The sequence below is a fragment of the Glandiceps talaboti genome, chromosome 21 (assembly GCF_964340395.1).
Source record: "Glandiceps talaboti chromosome 21, keGlaTala1.1, whole genome shotgun sequence".
In the NCBI taxonomy this organism is placed as follows: domain Eukaryota; kingdom Metazoa; phylum Hemichordata; class Enteropneusta; family Spengelidae; genus Glandiceps; species Glandiceps talaboti.
In genome coordinates this window covers 18,706,209-18,727,960 of record NC_135569.1, presented here as the reverse complement: position 1 = coordinate 18,727,960, position 21,752 = coordinate 18,706,209, and the positions used below count along the sequence as shown (strand labels likewise).

The 21,752-nt window shown below is 36.5% G+C and overlaps 1 protein-coding gene across 1 annotated transcript; it reads left to right on the top strand.

Annotated features, from left to right (window-relative positions):
• The first annotated feature begins 4,851 nt into the window (after positions 1-4,851).
• On the top strand, positions 4,852-20,540 carry LOC144451550 (xyloside xylosyltransferase 1-like). The gene is made up of 2 exons (XM_078142428.1): positions 4,852-4,994; positions 19,220-20,540. Exon 2 carries the CDS (start codon positions 19,220-19,222, stop codon positions 19,898-19,900), a length of 681 nt encoding a protein of 226 aa, XP_077998554.1. The 5' UTR covers positions 4,852-4,994; the 3' UTR covers positions 19,901-20,540.
• The last annotated feature ends 1,212 nt before the right edge of the window (positions 20,541-21,752 follow it).

Here is a 21,752-nt window from a genome sequence, read left to right as displayed (position 1 = left end):
TACTGAAGGCAGAAATAAGTCTGACTGGACTTTTCCTTTAAGTTGATAGCAGTAATCAATACAATGTACAAGTGTACTAAAGGCAGAAATAAGTCTGACTGGACTTTTCCTTGAAGTTGATTGCAGTAATCAATACAAGTGTACTGAAGGCAGAAATAAGTCTGACTGGACTTTTCCTTTAAGTTGACAGCAGTAATCAATACAATGTACAAGTGTACTAAAGGCAGAAATAAGTCTGACTGGACTTTTCCTGTAAACTGTTGTTGTACATCATAGTCATACTTACACTTCAGCAAAAGATCGATGAAAACATTCATCATTGTTGACTCGGCGGAATTCTTTGAGTTCATCAAAGAATCCTTGTGACCTTTCTGCTACAGAGTGATCATTGTCTAATAAACCAGCTATCCAATCATAGCCTAGTAGTGGTTGTGTCTGTCTTTCGTCAAGTCCAATTGGTTGTCTCTCATCAGGTGACATGAAACTTACATGTACTTTTGACGGCGTCTAGAGATGACAAATGACAATCAAATAATGAATGAATGTGTCATTAAAGGATATCATCTTAACACCTGATAGTAATGGTCTGCTCTATAAAGACATCAATCAAAAAACATCTGATGATAGTGTACATAATACAGCAGTATGCATCGTCTAATGAGTGGATCTGTTACTCTGTCTACTGTGTAGATCTGTTACTCTGTCTACTGTGTGGATCTGTTACTGTCTAATGAGTGGATCTGTTACTCTGTCTACTAGGTGGATCTGTTACTCTGTCTAATGAGTGGATCTATTACTCTGTCTACTGGGTGAATTTGTTACTTTGTCTACTGGGTGACTGTTTACTGTGTGGATCTGACTTTCTACTAGGTAGATCTGTTACTCTGTCTACTGTGTGGATCTGTGACACTGTCTACTGGATAGATCTGTGACTGTCTACTGGGTGAGTCTGTAACTGCTGCAGTAGGTTAGAACTACACATCTCAGGATGTACAAAATGTAGGAGAGCAACAGGTCCAGTCAGTACACAGACTGACAGTCCTGTAGAGTGATACAGAACAGTACAAAGATAAACCTTTCAATGTACTGTAACTTAATAGTCATCTCTACATGTACATGTATGTGTATGTCATGACAAGTGAATTGAAAGGTATCACCATGTACTCAAACACTTACTTTTAACTTGCAATTTTATTCACTGTCTAGTACCACTGAGGTGGTACTAGACAGTGTGAGGAACTAGTGAGACCAGTGGGGAATGGCTAGTGCCACCACCTGCGATATTTCTCATCGCTGAACATTTCCCAACAAATAAATCAAACAGAGTTCTTCAAATGCTTCCATTTCGTACTTGTCTGAGATTCTACCTTAAAACACCAAATGCAAACCAATTATTCATTTCTCATGCAGCACACAACCACTCAAAAAGTCTCCCTAGCTGCAGCCATTCAGTCGGCTGGGTATGTACATTTGTACATTTGTACCGTTGTCATGCATATGCACAATAATAATGCTGACACTTACAGAGACTTTTTTGAGTGGTTGTGTGCTGCACAAGAAACATTTGTACCGTTGTCATGCATATGCACAATAATAATGCTGACACTTACAGAGACTTTTTTGAGTGGTTGTGTGCTGCACAAGAAATTAAATGATAGGTTTCCATTTGGTGTTTTATGGTAAAAGGGAAGCATTTGAAGAGTTCTGTGTGATTTATTTGTTGAGAAATAATCAGTGACAAGAAATATCATGGCCTGGGGTATCGAGGGTGGTGGCACTAGCTGTTTCAGGAAGGAACAGCTAGTGCCACCGCGATGTCAGTAGTCTCTCCAGTGAGGGCTGGCTACTGACACCGGGGTGGTACTAGACTTGGCCTTTTTTTAACCGAAGAACTGGCCTATCGACTTTAAGGTGTTATGATGACAAACATATGGAACAATAAAGCAAACTTTACCCGTGTGTGTTTTCCACCTGGAGTCATAAGGATTGATTTTGGTCTCTTCATCATTTCCCTCGCCATGGATGCCTGTCTCCTATCATTACCATCAGCCAGTAACTTCTCAGAGTAGTGTGGTGTTTTGTTCTGTTGTCTCAGACCATCTCGTCTGCTTCGTTCTGTGTTTGCATTGAGGAATTCAGAGTAACGAGTCTGTGATAAGGTTTCCTGAGTCTCGCTTGGTGACAAACTTTTTTGAATTTCATTTGCAGATTCAGATACGTTATCCTTTTCTGTCAGTGTTCCTTTCTTGTTTACGTTGGAATCATCCATAAAACTGACCATCATCTCCTGAGTTGTGTCTGGAGTTCTTTCTATTTGTTTAGATCTTTTGCCTGGAGAGACACTCCTTGTTGGAGTTGCTGACCGTGGTTTCTTTGGTCTTTTCGGTGTGCTGCTGGCCAGTCCCTTCTCAACACGTACACCGAGTCGTGTTCTCCTCGCTATGGGACTACGATCTCTATAATCCGGAAAGATGGTGCTAACATCAGTATCTTGCAATTTGGCTAACGTTTTTGTTGGCGTCTGTCTCGGCGATCTCCGAGGAGTGCGACGTTTTGACCTTCCGATTGCACCTTTCACATTTTCTTGATTTTGTCTGAGCTGGTCGAGAAGGATTTTGTTTTGTTCCCTCAACTTCGCCAATCTCTTAATATCAGACATATCTTATAATTAACTGCTTTGATGTCTGCAATAAAAGAAATACTTTACAAATTCACAACCACTCTGTGATCAGGATGAATGCATCAGACATGTCTATGTACGATCCCGTCTATGGTACGTACAGTTAGTATGCAACGAAATACAGCGTGTTCGGGCTTGTATTGCAGCGTCAAACTTTGGTAAAAACTGAAAAGGCACTTTAAAACACGATAAAAGCAATTACATATAATTACCTATCTGTTTACAATAGTTTCTCAACACACCTTGTCCACAGTATTTTCCGATATTTATACGAATTGAGCAAAAATGCACAGTTGACGTATAGTATACAAGATTATTTTGCATTCGCCGCCATATTTACGACGACTTTTAAACTTGGTCAGGTGACACTCATACTAATTTTGGATTGGTCAAATAACTGACCCTGCTACGAACCCTGACGATTCCATTTTGAAGCAGGCAGACCTTACTTGGCTTAAACGGGCGGGGTTTATTAATTGTTGGGTTGTAACTAGGTTTCTGGTATATTTTTATATATGTCAGCTTTGCACATTTTTATTGACAGTTGACATTTTAGTTCCTGACGTGTTCGCTAGCAGGAACTGTGAAAATACGAGTAAACGATTTCAAGAGGAAACGCTGAATTGAACCACGTAGCTTACCAATGAAAAACATTGTTTTGAAAAATGAGCACAATATACTAATTGAATGTTCACGGTAAATTGCCCTTTCAGCGTAATATCGTAAAAGTCTGCAGTAGATTTATGTGTCGTCTAGATATATGGCATCAAAATTAGGACGTAAAGGTTGTGTATACATATTAGGAAAAGGACGTTGATATTATTAAAGGGGAAGCTAGAGGTGCATAGGTGATTTCGGACACGCAAGCAGAAAGAAACCGACAGGCCGAACCCACCTGTGCTATAACTGGATTTTACCAGAATTACTATTTCGTTTAATTTCCACAGTCATTCAGTTCATGCGTCGCGGAAAGGCTTCGGCTGATAAAGGTCAGGAGGTGTCTGATAAGGGCCCAGACGCAGACGACAACATGCAGTACGTCAACTACTCGCGTGCCAGGTCCAGAGCGCAGAGTCGTAACCAGCTTTCGGGACAGTTTAAGATGGCCGCTGTAGGATGTCTTAGGAACCTCTTCCGATTGCGAATGGTGAAAGTCCTTCTCACACTCGCTGTAATAGGTGCGTTCTATTTAATTTTCTCAGATCTCACAGCCTTGTCGAAGTCAAAACAAGCAAAATCCACAGAAGGTGAAGACAGTAAGAGTAACATTGTGGAACATCTCAAAGGTGATCTCCATAGAGGGAATGTTTTACAAAATCAAGGAATCCAAAATAAACAAAATGAACACGTACTTAATGTTCATAATCAGCAAAGTGGCCGAGATCAGGGCCAACAACAACTTGCCCAACCACCTCCACAACAAAACGTTGCCCATAACGAAGGGGGTTCAAAACGACATCCTGCGATGCCACAACCTCCGGAAGCTGCAGATATCCACAAACAAATGATACAAGAACATGATGAGTTTCAACAGAAACAAGCTGAACTACGGCAACAACAAATGGCACAACAAGTGAATAAACTACAGGCTCAGCAGCAACAGGTTCATCCCCATCAACATATGCAACCACAACAAAAAGTTATCATTCCTCAGCAGGTACAAGCACAGGTGCAAAAGAATTTAGAGGAGCAACAACTTGAACAGATGAAACAACAACAACAACAACAACAACAACAACAACAAGCACAGAAACAACAGCCTCAGCAACAAAACATCCAAAATCCAAATTTTCAGTTTCAACCAGTTGCTGGTCAGCCAGGCAAAGAACCTCTTGTGATTAAGCCAATGCAGCCACAACAGTTGCAGCAACAGGAACAACAACAACAACAACAACAACAACAACAACAACAACAAGTACAACAACAACCCATACAGCAGCAGCAAGCACAACAACAACCTGCACAGCAGCAACAACAACAACAACCCATACAAGAACAGCAACAACAACAGGAGCAGCAGCAAGCACAACAACCCGCACAGCAGCAACAACCTGTACAACAGCAACAACAACCTGTACAACAGCATGCAGCACAAGCAGCCATTCCAATGAAGTATCATATTTTAATGCTACTTACAAATGCAGCAACAAAGCCCCAATTACGAGAGAAATTCCAAGTGACTGTCAACTCAGTACTGCAATACTCATCCGTTGACTTGAATTTTTTCATAGTAACTGACAAGCCAAGTGAGCAACACATCACTAATATTATTCAAGATATTGTCAATCAAGGATCATCAAAAGTGAAATTTCAGGTAAGTTTTGATCAATCAACAAGTGGCTATATTTTATATATGTATAGTTCTGAAGAACTAATGCTACATTTGTATCAATCACAAACTTGCACTAAACCCTTTTTTCTTAAAGGACCTTATTATGTGAGTTGGTACAATGTAGTTGGGATTGTGGTAACAAAACAGGGTAATAATGTCATCATAGTACATTGTACATGTATACTTTGTAATCTGACAAACTCTGGTAGATTTCCCATTGTGTACTTATTACCACAGTTATAAAAGGGGAACACCCAGAACACCATTCAGGCAGTAAATAGAGACATTTTCATAAACTATGGGTTCTGGAAATTCATTTTATGATTTTTACATCAATTACTTATGATTTCAGAGAATCATCAAGTTGATCTTGTGCATTTATAGGGTATCTTTGCTATGGGCTATCTATTGCATCATGGGAGTCAGTAGAAATAGTGTATTGAGTGGTTGCACATTGAATATTCATGACAGTTGTTTTAGCATTTTTGAACTCATCAATTCAGTGTGCAACCATTGAATGCAGGATTTCTGACAACTCCCATCATGCAACAGCCCATAGCAAAGATACCCTATAGTTATGCACTTAGGTCGACTTGGTGTTCTCCGAAATCGCATAAAATCATGGAGTGACTCTCCAGAACCCATAGGTTTTGAAAATGTCTCTATTTCGTGGAGTGGTGCTCCCATTTAATTTCTAATAACAACATACTGAATGAGAATTTCCACATGTTAAGATATCAAAACTCCATGTGGGCACAGGTTGGTTTGAATATGATTATATTTCAAGAAACACTGTAAAATAAAAAGCCTTGGGATTTGTATACAAATGTAGATTTGATGTTTTTTATTACCCTTGTAAACAATCACACAACAGTGATGACAAGTGTCTGGAAAATCAAGCCCAATGGGGAAATTTCTTTAGATTCTGTCAAAGGTTGAAAGAAGAAAGTATTGATTTTAACAAAGATAAACAAGTATACAGGTAGTCATGTCCTAAACAGTTTCCTCTATGGAATAGTACTATTGTCAACTAGTCTATTGTGTGAGTGGATGACTGCACTATACATTAGGCTACCTTTTGCTGACCTACATGTATAGGTGAATGCACTAACCTACCGTACTCACAAAGTCTGTGTCTGTCTGGTGATTGTGTGGTCCTGATATTGTACTGTAAGCAGTGCTATCATTCTCTTAGTACAGTACTTTGACATCTAGGGATGCAGGTGTTGATAGAGAGACCATTGACATACAAATAAACATGCCATTGGCAAGCAGACTTCTCTATCATATGAATCAGAAAGGTAGCTAGGGTTTGAAGGTGCATGGAGCAGTAGTCCAGGACACACATGTACAAATGTACAGTATATTTACTATAAAATGTTGTACATGCACCTAGACTACCAAATTAGCAGTAGTCAGGACACATACAAATGTAGACTACTAAACATTGTATCTAGACTACCAAATTAGCAGTAGTCCAGGACACATACAAATGTAGACTACTAAACATTGTATTATTTGTATCTAGACTACAAAATTAGCAGTAGTCCAGGACACATACAAATGTAGTCTACAAAACATTGTATCTAGACTACCAAATTAGCAGTAGTCCAGGGTACGTAGACTACTAAACATTGTATCTAGACTACCAAATTAGCAGTAGTCCAGGACACATAGACTACTAAACATTGTATCTAGACTACCAAATTAGCAGTAGTCCAGGACACATAGACTACTAAACATTGTATCTAGACTACCAAATTAGCAGTAGTCCAGGACACATAGACTAGTGAACATTGTATCTAGACTACCAAATTAGCAGTAGTCCGGGGTACATACATTGTAAACTACTAAACATTGTATCTAGATAGCACTAGTCCAGGGTACATAGGCTACTAAACATTCTATATACATGTACACAGCCAGATTAGCAGGACCTATAGACTACCAAACTAGCAGTAGTCCAGGGTACATAGATGACTACATGTAAATTAGACCAATTACAAACACTGACTGGATCATTGATGTAAATTAGACCAATTCTAAACACTGACTGGATCATTGATGTAAATAAGACCAATTCTAAACACTGACTGGATCATTGATGTAAATTAGACCAATTCTAAACACTGACTGGATCATTGATGTAAATTAGACCAATTCTAAACACTGACTGGATCATTGGTGTAAATTAGAACAATTACAAACACTGACTGGATCTATGATGTAAATTAGACCAATTCTAAACACTGACTGGATCATTGATGTAAATTACAACAATGTACATGTACACCAATTATAAACACTGACTGGATCATTGATATAAATTAGACCAATTCTAACAACTGACTGGATCATTGATGTAAATTAGACCAATTCTAAACACTGACTGGATCATTGATGTAAATTAGACCAATTCTAAACACTGACTGGATCATTGATGTAAATTAGACCAATTCTAAACACTGACTGGATCATTGATGTAAATTAGACCAATTCTAAACACTGACTGGATCATTGATGTAAATTAGACCAATTCTAAACACTGACTGGATCATTGATGTAAATTAGACCAATTCTAAACACTGACTGGATCATTGATGTAAATAAGACCAATTCTAAACACTGACTGGATCATTGATGTAAATTAGACCAATTTCAAACACTGACTGGATCATTGATGTAAATTAGACCAATTCTAATGTACATGTACATGTACTGTTGATGTTGAAACAGAGAAGTCAGTGGACACAGAGACTAAATACTCATTAATCAACAGATGGTTGGTGTTACTATGACGACAGACTGTTTTTATGAACAAGAATTGAGGTCAAACCAATTTGTACATCTTATATTTATGTTGGTTAAAGCAAAGTACATTGTACACTTCATATCCATATAATATGTATTGCATAGTAAAATTGCTTATCAGTTATTGGAGAGTCCATATTCAAGCATTGTAAGGCTTTCAATTAAGTGTATGGTGTGATATTTTATGCCTCTAAATGGCCTCCTAGACAGTCATTTTTTCAAAAAAAATTTACCATGAAAAATGCATGAAGGTCTCCCCTCCAAATCATTATGATACATGTACATGTTCATGTATGTCTGTTTTTCCCTAATCACATTTGAAGGGGGGGGGGGGGGGTCTGCTTGCTACCTGTACCGACAAGTACAAGTACAATGTAATGTATATGTTAGAATTCATATGAGATACATGTACATATAATTAATAGTACAAAACTGTACATTTGTATACATTATACATGTATATGCATGTGAATCCTGCACTGATCTGAAAAGAAATCTACATGTACAAGTACATATGTAATGTATGAACTGTTATATGTATAATAATAATACAATCATGTATTACTAATAATAAAGGAGACTTATAGAGCACCTAATCTCAGCAAGCAGAGCTCAAGGTGCAGGAATAAATAGGAAGAAAATTACTGTATGGTAAGAGGAAATATGGATTCACAGACACTGGATACTGGGTGATTGAAGACGACTTATTCTCAAATGGTAATACTGTTTGAATTTGGACTGCAACTTTGTAGTATGAGTCTTTGCCCTGGTTAATGGATTTCACACTGAACTTTTGGGGAAAACATCGGATTATTGGGCCGAGATATGCGGGATGGGATTTCTACAATGTATAGTGAATTTTGTAATTAACATGATAATGAGTTAGACTGTAAGATACATCATGACGGTCTGCCCTCACCGGCCTCCTCTCGCACGAATGTACTACTTTGCACTAGTATGTCAGAAAATTCAAAAGATTTTGGCCCCACCCTGAACTAGTGATTAGAAGGTCATGCAGAGGTCGTTATGTAGATTAGAAATCAAATATGTAAAATAGCTTCTATGTCAGGTGATAAGAGCGAATGTTGCCATGGTAATATATGTCAATCACTTGGTCGGTCGGCGACACTCGCTCTAGGATTAGGCTTGCGTAACCACCGATAATATGTAATCATGTAAATAAACATACATGTACACACATTTAGGCAAAACTGTAACTCTCCTAAAATAACATTCTTGTACTTCAAATTTTCAAATTATTACTGCCATGTTAAATTTTGTAATAAATGTTATGAAGTCATGGATGAAGGTAAAATGCCAACGAAGTCCATGATCACCAAATTCAAACGTTCGTGTACATGTATATACAATTACACCCTAAAAAAGGCGATCTGTGTTTCCGACTGAGGATCGTTTCATGTCCTATTTACATGATTTATTTTGTGTCCCATTACGATTTATTTGTTGTCCTTGTTGACAGCAATTCCAATCAACTTCTCTTGGTAAACTTCACTGGTAAGAACTTTCCACCAGACTTTGTTGACGGCAGCTTCAGGTGAACTGAATACTATTTGCACCCATTCATCAATGACATGTTGTCGGTCAAAGTTGAACCGATACATGTAAGCGATGCTGAACATTATGCCTAACTTTTGACAACATTCTACTTGGTCCATTATCAGTGAAATGAGAGGTGAAAGAACAAGAAAAATTGAACGCGGTTGACCCTCGACTAAATTGATGCCTTTAGGTGCTGGGTAGTTTACTGTATATGATCGATTTGCCATAAACACTCTAGACATCCTCTCTGTTTATCTTTCAACACTATTTCAAATTCATGGGAACACTTTGTTATGGCATCCACGACAGACATTTTTCTGATATACAATGTACATACAATACAATGCCTCAACATACTTTGCTAAATGCTTAGGTCAAACTGAACGTAAACGATGTACTTTGTTTGTAACATATTATTATATTGTTTACACATGACTTATAAGATACAAGATGGTTGTGGGTGAACACATTGTCTAAAGCTCCATTATTTTGTCACAGCCAAGGACAAAAAATGGAGATTTATCCAACAGTGTCCGATTATTTTCAGTTAATGGCCAAGGACTTGACTATCAGTTATACTAAAAACTAAGTCAGGCCTGTAAGTTAACCATCAGTAAGTCTGCTAGATTCTAACTACATTAATACATGTATCTTACATATTAATTAAATGCAAAATTGAAACCTAACAACAAGACCATGCTCATAGCAACAGCCATAGGATGATGTGTACATGTTTATCACAAAGATAACATCAGTTATTCATAGACAAATGAACGAACATTCAAACAATGTATGCAAATATGTCTTGCAACATGACCATGCCCATAGCAACAGCCAAATGATGATGTACATTGTATATTGCAAAGTTAACAACATGGTTGGATAGGCAACTGGATAATCATTCAGGAAATGTACACCTATACCTAGTATGGATCAGCATGTGGATAAACAAGTTTTTTAAAAATTGTACAGTTGTGGTACAATGCCATTGGTGCTATTTTAAAATGGTTTTTAATACTTCTGTAAAATGACTGCTGGGACATTTGTACAAATGTATCATTTTTTGCACACAGCCATCCTTTTAAAAAATGCAGCAGAACTCTAAAATATTGAAATTCCATGCATACATGTAAAATGTAACAGCTTCCATTATTATAATAATGGTTGAGTTGTACATGTACATGTATATTCAGTAATTTTTTTCAGTATTGCTATTAAAATTCTCTAAAAGACTTTTCCTGGTGTTAAATATTTGCCAAATCCTGAATGGTGTAATTGTATAATCCAGGTATATGTCACATTATGAGGCATTTACTGAAAACAGATGGTCCTAATGTCTGTAGTTGAATATATTATAAATACCCAACAGCAGGAAATGGCAGCTACAAGAGATACAATGTACATGTACACTGTAGCCTATGTACATGTACCCAGTGTTTATCAAACAATGACAGACCAGTTAAGACCAATAATGAATAATTAGTCCCCGCGGACGAAGTCCGGAACGGGGACTTATGGATTGGGTTCCGTCTGTCCGTGCGTCCGTCCGTCCGTCCGTCCGTCCGCAGCCGTTTCTTGGAGATGCCTGGACCGATTTTTTTCAAACTTGGTACAGGGGCAACATGCTATGGCATACATATGCACGTCAATTTGTTTTATGATACGATCCAATATGGCCGCCTAGCAACCATTTTGTTTGCGAATTTTCCCTGTCTAAAGCCATAACTCAGACATGCTTTAACAGATCTCATTCAAAGTTGGTATTAGGACAGTGTTCTATGACATACATGTGCATATTCATTGTTGTCATGATACGATCCAATATGGCCGCCTAGCAGCCATTTTGTTTGTGAATTTTCATGTACAAAGCCATAACTCAGACATGCTTGAACAGATCTCATTCAAAGTTGGTCTTAGGACAGTGTTCTATGACATACATGTGCATATCCATTTTCATTGTGATACGATCCAATATGGCTGCCTGGCAGCCATTTTGTTTGTGAATTTTCCTTGTCCAAAGCCATAACTCAGACATGCTTAAACAGATCTCATTCAAAGTTGGTATTAGGACAGTGTTCTATGACATACATGTGCATATTCATTGTTGTCATGATACGATCCAATATGGCCGCCTAGCAGCCATTTTGTTTGTGAATTTTCATGTCCAAAGCCATAACTCAGACATGCTTGAACAGATCTCATTCAAAGTTGATATTAGGACAGTGTTCTATGACATACATGTGCATATCCATTTTCGTCATGATACGATCCAATATGGCTGCCTGGCAGCCATTTTGTTTGTGAATTTTCCATGTCCAAAGCCATAACTCAGACTCCATTTTCATCGTGATATGATCCCCCATACCCAACCAATCCTTTATTGTTGGAGGCATATTCCATGTCCAACAAGCACACACAACATATCTAAGTCTGTTTGTTTTAGGTTCACAAATGTTGTTGCGTGATCAGAGTAGTGATAATTCCTTAAAACCCAATTATAGCGGGGACTATGTCATTGTCAATGACTTGTTTTATGTTTATTTCGATACAAGGGATTTTTGTAAGAAATGTTTAGAATTATGTCATCCAACCCGATCCCATTCATATTTCTGAAGGTGATGTTGAATCAAGTTTTTAGCACGACTGAACTGAGGTTCAGTAGTGCTATAGGGATTGCCCGGCGTCTGTGTGTGTGTGTGTGTGTGTGTGTGTGTGTGTGTGTGTGTGTGTGTGTGTGTGTGTGTGTGTGTGTTGTGTGTGTGTGTGTGTGTGTGTGTGTGTGTGTGTGTGTGTGTGTGTGTGTGTGTGTGTGTGTGTGTGTGTGTGTGTGTGTGTGTGTGTGTGTGTGTGTGTGTGTGTGTGTGTGTGTAAACAACTTAAAGTCAAAAACTACTGAACCGATTGCCATGATATTTGGTGGGTCCATTACCTTGGGTGTCTAGTTGGGAAATTGTTCAATCAAAATGATCGCATCACAGGTGTGTGATTTGGGTCAAAAAATGTGATTTTTGGTCAAAAAACTTAAACTCAGAAACTACTGGGCAGATTGGTGCGAAATTTGGTGGGAACATTCTTAAGGGGGTGTAAAGTAAGATTTGTTCATGACATGATGATTCCATCAGTGATATGCAAATTACGGCTAAAAATGTGTCTTTTTGGTTAAAAATCTATAATTCCAAAAGTACTGAGCAGATTGGGCTGAAAATTAATGTGAATGTATCTAGGGATGTATGGACGAAGAAATATTAAGCATACAATGATTCCATGAGTGATATGCAAATTAGGTATAAAAATGTTCATTTTTGGTCAAAAACTTATATCTCAAAAAGTACTTGGTCACCGAGTCTGAAACTGGGTGAGATGTTTCTGAAAGTGTTATTCTGCAGATTTTCTTCAAAACATTCTGACAAAATTGGCCCTAGCGACCCTGACCATGCCCTTAGCAACGACCAAATGGCAGTATATTTTGGTCAAATAACATCATCTGGTAGGCAAATGAGTAAACATTCAAAAAATGTATGCAAATACCCTAGCAACCATGACCACGCCCATAGCAATAGTCAAAAGATGGTGTATTTCACAAAGATAACAGGGATTAATAGACAATTGAATAAACATTCAAAAAATGAATGTAAATTTGCCTAGCAACAAGACCACGCCCATAGCAACAGCCAAATAATCACGTATATTGCAAAGATAACAACAGGAATAGAAAGACAAATGAATAAACATTAAAAAAATGTATGCAAATATGCCTAGCAACAAAACCACGCCCACAGCAACAGCCAAATGATCACATATATTGCAAAGATAACAACGGGGATTAATAGACAATTGAATAAACATTCAAAAAATATATGTAAATATGCCTAGCAACAATACCACGCCCATAGCAACAGCCAAATAATCACATATATTGCAAAAATGATATTAAGAATTCATACACAAGTGAACAAAAACATACGCAAATATATCTAACAACATGACCACGCCCATAGCAACAGCCAAATGATAGCATATATCGTAAAGATAGCAACATGGTTGGATAGGCAACTGGATAGTCATTCAACAAATGACCACTTATTGTTAGCATGGACTAGCATATGGATAAACATTTTTAGAAACTGTACAGTTGTGCTACAACGCCATTGGCGGTATTTTTTAAAGTTAAATGGGAACAAAGCAACTGGCCCTGATAGAATCACAACTAGGGTTCTGAAAACCTGTGCTAGACAACTCAGTCTTGTATTCACCTACATAGTACATTTTTCAAAAGCTTCGAAATTGCCATTGCAATACATTTGTACATTCACAATCATTCCAGCTCCAAAGAAGACCAACCCATTGACATCAATTTTGTGCAAGTGTATGGAGAGTATTAGTCTAGTATTCTAAACTGGTACAGTATTACGTTTTGAAAACTTCATTATTAATACCAGTCTAGTTATGATGGTTACAAAAGGTGTTAAATTGTGGTGCTCCCCTGTGTGAACGAAGTGCAAAGGGTGCATGTCCATGTAATCCATCACAAACTGACACTGCAGGTTGACCTTTCTAACATTTCTCGGACTGCACTGATTTGCAAATGTCCAACCAGGACTCCACCTCCAGTCTGTTTAAACTAAAATCACGTGGGGACGTGATGACATCATCATGTTTATATAAACACGGTTGGAGGGAGCACAGATTTCTGTGTTCAAACAACCGTCATGACTAGACTGGCATTAGTAATGAAGTTTTTAAAACGTAATACTGTACCAGTTTAGAATTCTAGACTGGAGAGTATTGATAGGTTTCTGCTTTGTGATGTACACCACTACATGTAGTTAACAAGTTATGATTTAGATCCCTTTCAGTTGGCGTATAAAGTCCACAGGGGTGTAGAGCATACATCTATTACACTATCTAATTTAATAGCACAGCATTCCCTTTCAGTTGGCGTATAAAGCCCACAGGGGTGTATGGGATGTATCTATTACACTATCTAATTTAATAGCACAGCATTTAGAACGTCAGAATGTGTACGTACATGTATGGATTCTTTTAATAGACTTCTCCAGTGCATTACTACATTCTATTAAAGCATTTGATTGAGTTAAATGTTAATTCTAACTTACATGTAGTTCTTTGGATCCGCGACTTTCTTTTAAAAGGATAGACCTCAGCAGGTTTGCATTAATTATTATACATGTACAATGTACAAATACATGTGTGTCTGATGAAGTTGTATTGAAGGTTGGTGCTCCCCAAGGTTATGTGTTATCACCAACATTATTTTCAATTTATACTGGTCACATGAGATGTAATTCTGCAATAAGTTGTCTGTTTAAATTTGCCGATGACATGGCACTTGTTGGTCTGTTACTTGATGAAGATTCTAGCTGAATATTTTTTGTAACATTGAAATTTTAAAGAATTGGTGTAAAGACAGCTTTTTAAAAATGAATGTTACAAAAACAAAAGAATTAGTTGTAGCACACAAAGTAACTGATCATTTCACACCTGTATCAATGAATGACTACTCTGTCGAAGTTCTTACTATATTTTGTACATGTAGTTTCAAATACCGTGGGTCAATTCTTGATGGCAACCTGTCCTTCACCGAAAACACAGACTGTATTGCGAAAAGGCTCAACAGAGACTGTATCTCATTAGAAAATTCAAGTCATTTGATGTCAGTCAGAACATGTTGCAATTGGTGTATATACATGTACATTGTGTTATTGCAAGTGTTCTGACTTTCAATATACAATATAATCCTTTGGTTATGGTATGTGTAACCTCACTGTTAAAAACAGTACTGGAAGTGTAAATGGATTTTTTTTTTTGACATTCTAATTTGTGTTATAACTTTCTGATAGTTACTCAACAATATTTTATCCCGACAACCTATTTTTTAAAAAATAGACACATCCTTTGTCTTGTAATCGGATTTGTTTCAACAGATGTCTGTCTCATTAATAACACTTACAAGTTACAATTGTATTCACATGTACGTGTATATGCATACAATTGTATTCACATGTACGTGTATATGTATACAAAACAGTGTAATTATGATGTAGGCGTATACTGAGCCACATGTACAAATGTACATACATGTACAAAAATGTATGTATACCGTACATGTACATGTACATGGACATGTACCACCACCCATGTCAACATTTCTAGATAAGTCATTTGAAAGTACAGTGTATTACAAATTTCAGTACATGTACATTTTGTATTTGGCACCATTAACAGTGTTTCCGTTACATTTTTTTCCAATGCATATGCATAGACCCTCTTGTCAGTACATTTGGAAAGTTAATGCATACATACAGACATACATTGTAGTTTTATTCAAATTGAAATGATAGAAATGTAGCATTGAGAAATTTATATTATGAGAGAGCTGTCCCAACACACCATCCTATTAGCCATTTCCCATGATTTGCTATTACATTGTAAGCTGATATTGTTGAGTTGGAAACAACTTCACCACAACATGTTATTGTCTTTACAAAACATTTAGATGCCTGACTAAATGTTACGAATGTCGGCATTTTGTCAATTGTTCCAAATTTGGAAAAAACCACCATTTTTTTATGGATGACATTTTTTCCATATTGTGAGTTGAGGAGACTCCAACTGATAATACTATCCAGTGTGTATTAAAACAAATGATAACATGACAACTGTGATTCTATTTAGTAGATCTCCATGAGGTCTGTAATGATATTATTATGACATACATGTACATGTACTCCTAACATTGTTAAGATTGATTACATTTAGAGCATATTAACTACATATGTATGTAAGCTGAAAGTGTAAGCCATTGAAAGTGTAGTTTTACACCATTGTATGTACCGTAGTATAAACAATGATGAGACAATGTAAAATCAGTTTATATAAACAATGGTTAATGTAAAATCAGTTTATATAAACAATGGTGAGACAATGTAAAATCGGTTTATATAAACAATGGTGAGACAATGTAAAATCGGTTTATATAAACAATGGTGAGACAGTGTAAAATCAGTTTATATAAACAATGGTGAGACAATGTAAAATCAGTTTATATAAACAATGGTGAGACAATGTAAAATCAGTTTATATAAACAATGGTGAGACAATGTAAAATCAGTTTATATAAACAATGGTGAGACAATGTAAAATCGGTTTATATAAACAATGGTGAGACAATGTAAAATCGGTTTATATAAACAATGGTGAGACAATGTAAAATCAGTTTATATAAACAATGGTGAGACAATGTAAAATCAGTTTATATAAACAATGGTGAGACAATGTAAAATCAGTTTATATAAACAATGGTGAGACAATGTAAAATCAGTTTATATAAACAATGGTGAGACAATGTAAAATCAGTTTATATAAACAATGGTGAGACAATGTAAAATCAGTTTATATAAACAATGGTGAGACAATGTAAAATCAGTTTATATAAACAATGGTGAGACAATGTAAAATCAGTTTATATAAACAATGGTGAGACAATGTAAAATCAGTTTATATAAACAATGGTGAGACAATGTAAAATCAGTTTATATAAACAATGGTGAGACAATGTAAAATCAGTTTATATAAACAATGGTGAGACAATGTAAAATCAGTTTATATAAACAATGGTGAGACAATGTAAAATCAGTTTATATAAACAATGGTGAGACAATGTAAAATCAGTTTATATAAACAATGGTGAGACAATACCCATGGTATCCAGTCATCTCTTACAATGTAACTCAATTTTATGTATCAGATAGCAGTACTACATACATGTACATGTAGATTATCTTATGAAGGACATAGTCACATACTATTACTACCGGTATATGAAGATATTCTACAATTGCTAGATTTCAGGATTTTGTATATGACAGTTTTTGTATGTACATAGTGTACTTACATTTGTATATTGTACCTTAATTGATGGTCAATAACATAAAATGAGTTTTAATAGCCTACAATGTAGGTATGCAACCTTGGCTTTTCTAAGTAAGTGTCCAACAATACTGTACATGTACAATGAAGTCTAACTGCCATTTTTACAAACCAAATTAGTGTTTATCAAGTATTCACAAATACAGTTAAGTGGTACATAAAAGTTAACATAGTCCTATTATTAATTGTACTATGTGTTTTTTTATGGCAACTCAGTAACCCACCTGTAGACTTCAATGACTATTGCTACATATTGCTACATATACTACACTGTATTCTGCAAACCTAACTGATATGTTGATTTTTTTTAATTTTCACTCATCTTCCAAGTCTACTCTGACACCAATTTCCAGCTGGTCTCGAATGGCATTCCGCCAAAGACTGTGATTGGTCGAATACATAATTAGACATATTTAAATCATACAATCAGTATATGTAAATGTGACCCATTGACCTACATGTAGGCCAACTTCTATTCAAATTTACTGTACTTGTTTGCACATGTTACATTGTACATTGTATATATTTTGTATGGCAGGGTATGGCATAATTAATAGCAGCTTGAAATAGGAGGCAAATAGACTTTGAGGAAAAGCGAAAAAAAGTGGAAGTACGGTTGTGACTTTTATGTCGTCGATAAATGGGTATTTGTGTTACATGTTCTAAAAGAATAAACTACTGTTTTATGTTGTCGGTACAGTAACATTCGTCAATGGTCAAGTTGAGTTGAGAAATCGCGATGGTCCGCAACTCGTGTCATCCGTACATAAACATCGAGACCCAAGCGATGAATGTATTCAGTTATTCATAGCTCGAAATTTCGTTACGTAAATGACGTTTTTATTCAAAGTTTTGAAGAAAAAAAATATTTTTTTTACATGTAACATCAAACCATACAATAACGAGGACAAACTTTAGTTTTTAATATATTTTTCTGGATATGTCTGAATTAGATTGACGAACGGCTACTTAGCGGGTAGGACAGAGGTTTAACGTGGTTTTGAAACCAACATTTTGCATAGTGTCGATTGTCTTTAAAATGTTGTGTGACATATTATGGGAACTGTTTTTAATTTTTCTCGTCCACATCAGCCAATTATATGTCATTCAAAAAATATACTTTAGTGTCAACACCCCTGGAAAATGGCCAAAATCGATATGAATACCCCTGGAAAACTGACGAAAAACCCCTGCAAAGTCCTGGAATTTTGTTTTGCTTTAAGTGTACAAACCCTGTATAAGTAGTGGGTGTGATATGTACAATGTACTATTCAGGGTACTTTAATGGGTGTAAAGTGTACTTGTTCAAAATTCCCTTCTCCAGTCAATCACACATAAAAACCTTTGAATAGCTGAAAGTATGTGTAATTTAATGTCCTTGTTAAGACATGCTGTACACATTGTTGGTCCAGCCTTGACAAAAAATGCTGTTCATAGCAGAACATTAAAATGACACTCATGTTAATTTCTAAAGATTTTCAGCTTGTACAGTTTTGTTCAGTTTGAATTTTATCAGAAGGCTTTATAGAGAATGACTAACCAGATGGATTAATCCATGCAGTCCAATTATACAACAATGAATTTGTTTTTAGGCGTGACTGGCCAGCTTTGTGAATTTGAAATGACTCTTTCAGAATACTGACTGGAAGGTTCACTGCAGTGTGACTGATTCAGTACACAATTGTTTGCAATAAGGCATGACCCAATAACTCTCGTCTAAACAACTGTCACATTTGTACAAGTCTACATGTAGTTTATACAATCATGTAAATTTATAGACAAGCCCTAATGGCCTACAGACCTGTAGAAAGATTGCATGAAGGGTAGCACTGAATTAGGTGTTACATAAAAACCATGATTTAAATGATTCCTTTATTTATTTACAGATGACATATCTGAATGCGGATGACCTAACCAAGACATTGATATCCCATGTCAAGATGTTACAAGAACATATCAGCAGTGGAACACATAAATACTACATGGATGCCATCTTCTTTTTGTCTGTTGCACTTCATCAGAATATACTGCCTCCAGAGGTCAAGCAACTTGTAATGATTGATTCAGATCTGAGATTCCGCACCGATATTAAAAAACTGTACGATCATTTTGATAATTTTGGTCCAGGTAATGTTATTGGTATTGCTCACGAACAGCAGCCTGTATACCGACATACCTTCTCTCTCTACCGTTCACAGAATCGTGGAACACTTGTTGGAGACCCACCACCAAAAGGCCTTGCAGGATTCAACAGCGGCGTGATGCTCTTAGATTTAGTACGTATGCGCGAGAGTGTATCATACAATTCTTTCCTAGATGTAAATGTAGTTCGTTCATTATCTGAAAAATATTCCTTTAAGGGCCACCTAGGTGACCAGGATTTCTTCTCCCTGATAAGTTTAGAAAACAAAGATCTATTTTACGTTCTCCCCTGTACATGGAATCGTCAATTATGTCAATGGTGGAAAGATAAAGGTTATGCTGACGTCTTTCACCTTTATTTTAATTGTCTTGGCATAATTAATATTTATCATGGTAATTGTAATACTCCTATCCCCTCAGATTAAAAAACACCATTTATTTATAGTTGTAGTTTTTTTGACGTTTTTTTTACAACAGTGGCAGTCAAGGTTTTGGCGTACAAAGATAGACACAAACTAAAACTATTGTTGTGATATATTGATATAAGTTTTGAATGGATGTTAATTTAAATATACTCACAGTAGGGTGGTGTTTCTGATGGTTAGTTTTTCTGAACTGATCACACACTATCTTGATTACAGGGTAGTTTATATCCACACAACAGCGGCATCACTTTGACCAACTTGTGTTACCTACCTCATCAAACAACAGTAGTTTTAGTTTATATCTATCTAAGTAAATCGAGACCTCAGGTGCCACTGTAGCTCTGTTTACCATGTCTGCTCAGTCAAATATTTTGGTAATACACACTTCAAACATTGGTGGCGCCCTTCAAGAGTTGAGACCTCCATGTGGTGACTCACCCATAATTAATTACAATTTTGATGTCACTAGTATGTAAAGTAACTTATAAAGATAACTAAGGAAATGTTAATGTTATGAAAGTTAGGCAATATTATTATAGTGTGTTTTAAGAAGAGAAAATGAGATCTACATTATTGTGGTAGCATACCTATGTGAAAATCAAACACATTGTCATAACATGTACTATACATGTATGTGTATTCAGCCATTATTTCACTGTTCAAGTGGTGGTCCAGCTCGTGTAGCGCCACCAGTGAATTTAGTATAATGCTACTTTTCTGAAAGTCTGCATTATTGCCCAATGCTTGAACACTATATATATATATATAACCAACATTGTTGTAATAGAATAGTGTAGTATACTGTATATCACTCTCCAACTCTGGAATAGTGTAGTATACAATATATCACTGTCCAACTCTGGAATAGTGTAGTATACAGTATATCACTCTCCAACTCTAGAATAGTGTAGTATACAGTATATCACTCTCCAACTCTAGAATAGTGTAGTATACAGTATATCACTCTCCAACTCTGGAATAGTGTAGTATACAGTATATCACTCTCCAACTCTGGTCTGTTGTTACCCTCAGGTTGGTGAAAGCATCAAGTGTTGTAGTTGTTGCTACATGTGTACATGTACTGGTGATAAAACTGATGTTGACACCATACTAAGGCTGTGTTAGCACTAAGTTTAGATAACCCAATCAGAAAGTGATTTGTGTGCTGTGTTAACACTAAGCTTAGATAACCGATTTGTGTGCTGTGTTAGCACTAAGCTTAAATAACCGATTTGTGTGCTGTGTTCTACTTTAAGGTCCAGACATAAAAGTTGAAAATGTCAATCTCTTAGGGGAATATATTATGTGATCATTTGGCAACTTTCAACAACAAGCTAAATGTCTTTGATTGGTACATTTACTGTACAGGGGATTTCATAGACGTTTCTTCCTCTTATAAATGCCACTGGTAGTGAATGTGATCACATACATTTGTAAGCAGACCAGTGGCTGAACCTTTCAGAATAGGTATTTCAGTGGTCCTGTTGGTTTGTTATCTTTTGTTGCTGTCATTTTATAAAGAAATGAACTGATCTAGACTATGAATGAAATTTCAAATGGAGACATTTTGGATAAGGAAGACATTTGTTCAGCTTAATTTCTGAGCTTTTGTGACATGGGGCTTTTGTCTCATACCTGCTGTAAACTAAAGATGTAACTCCTAATGTCTGTCTGTCTGTCTGTCTGTCTGTCTAACTAACAGCATCTGTCTTACCAGCTGAATGTCTGTCTGTCTGTCTGACTGACTGACTGGTTGGTTGGTTGTCGATCTGTCTGTCTACGTCTGTCTGACTGACTGACTGGTTGGTTGTCTGTCTGTCTGTCTGTCGGTCTGACCGACCGACTGACTGAC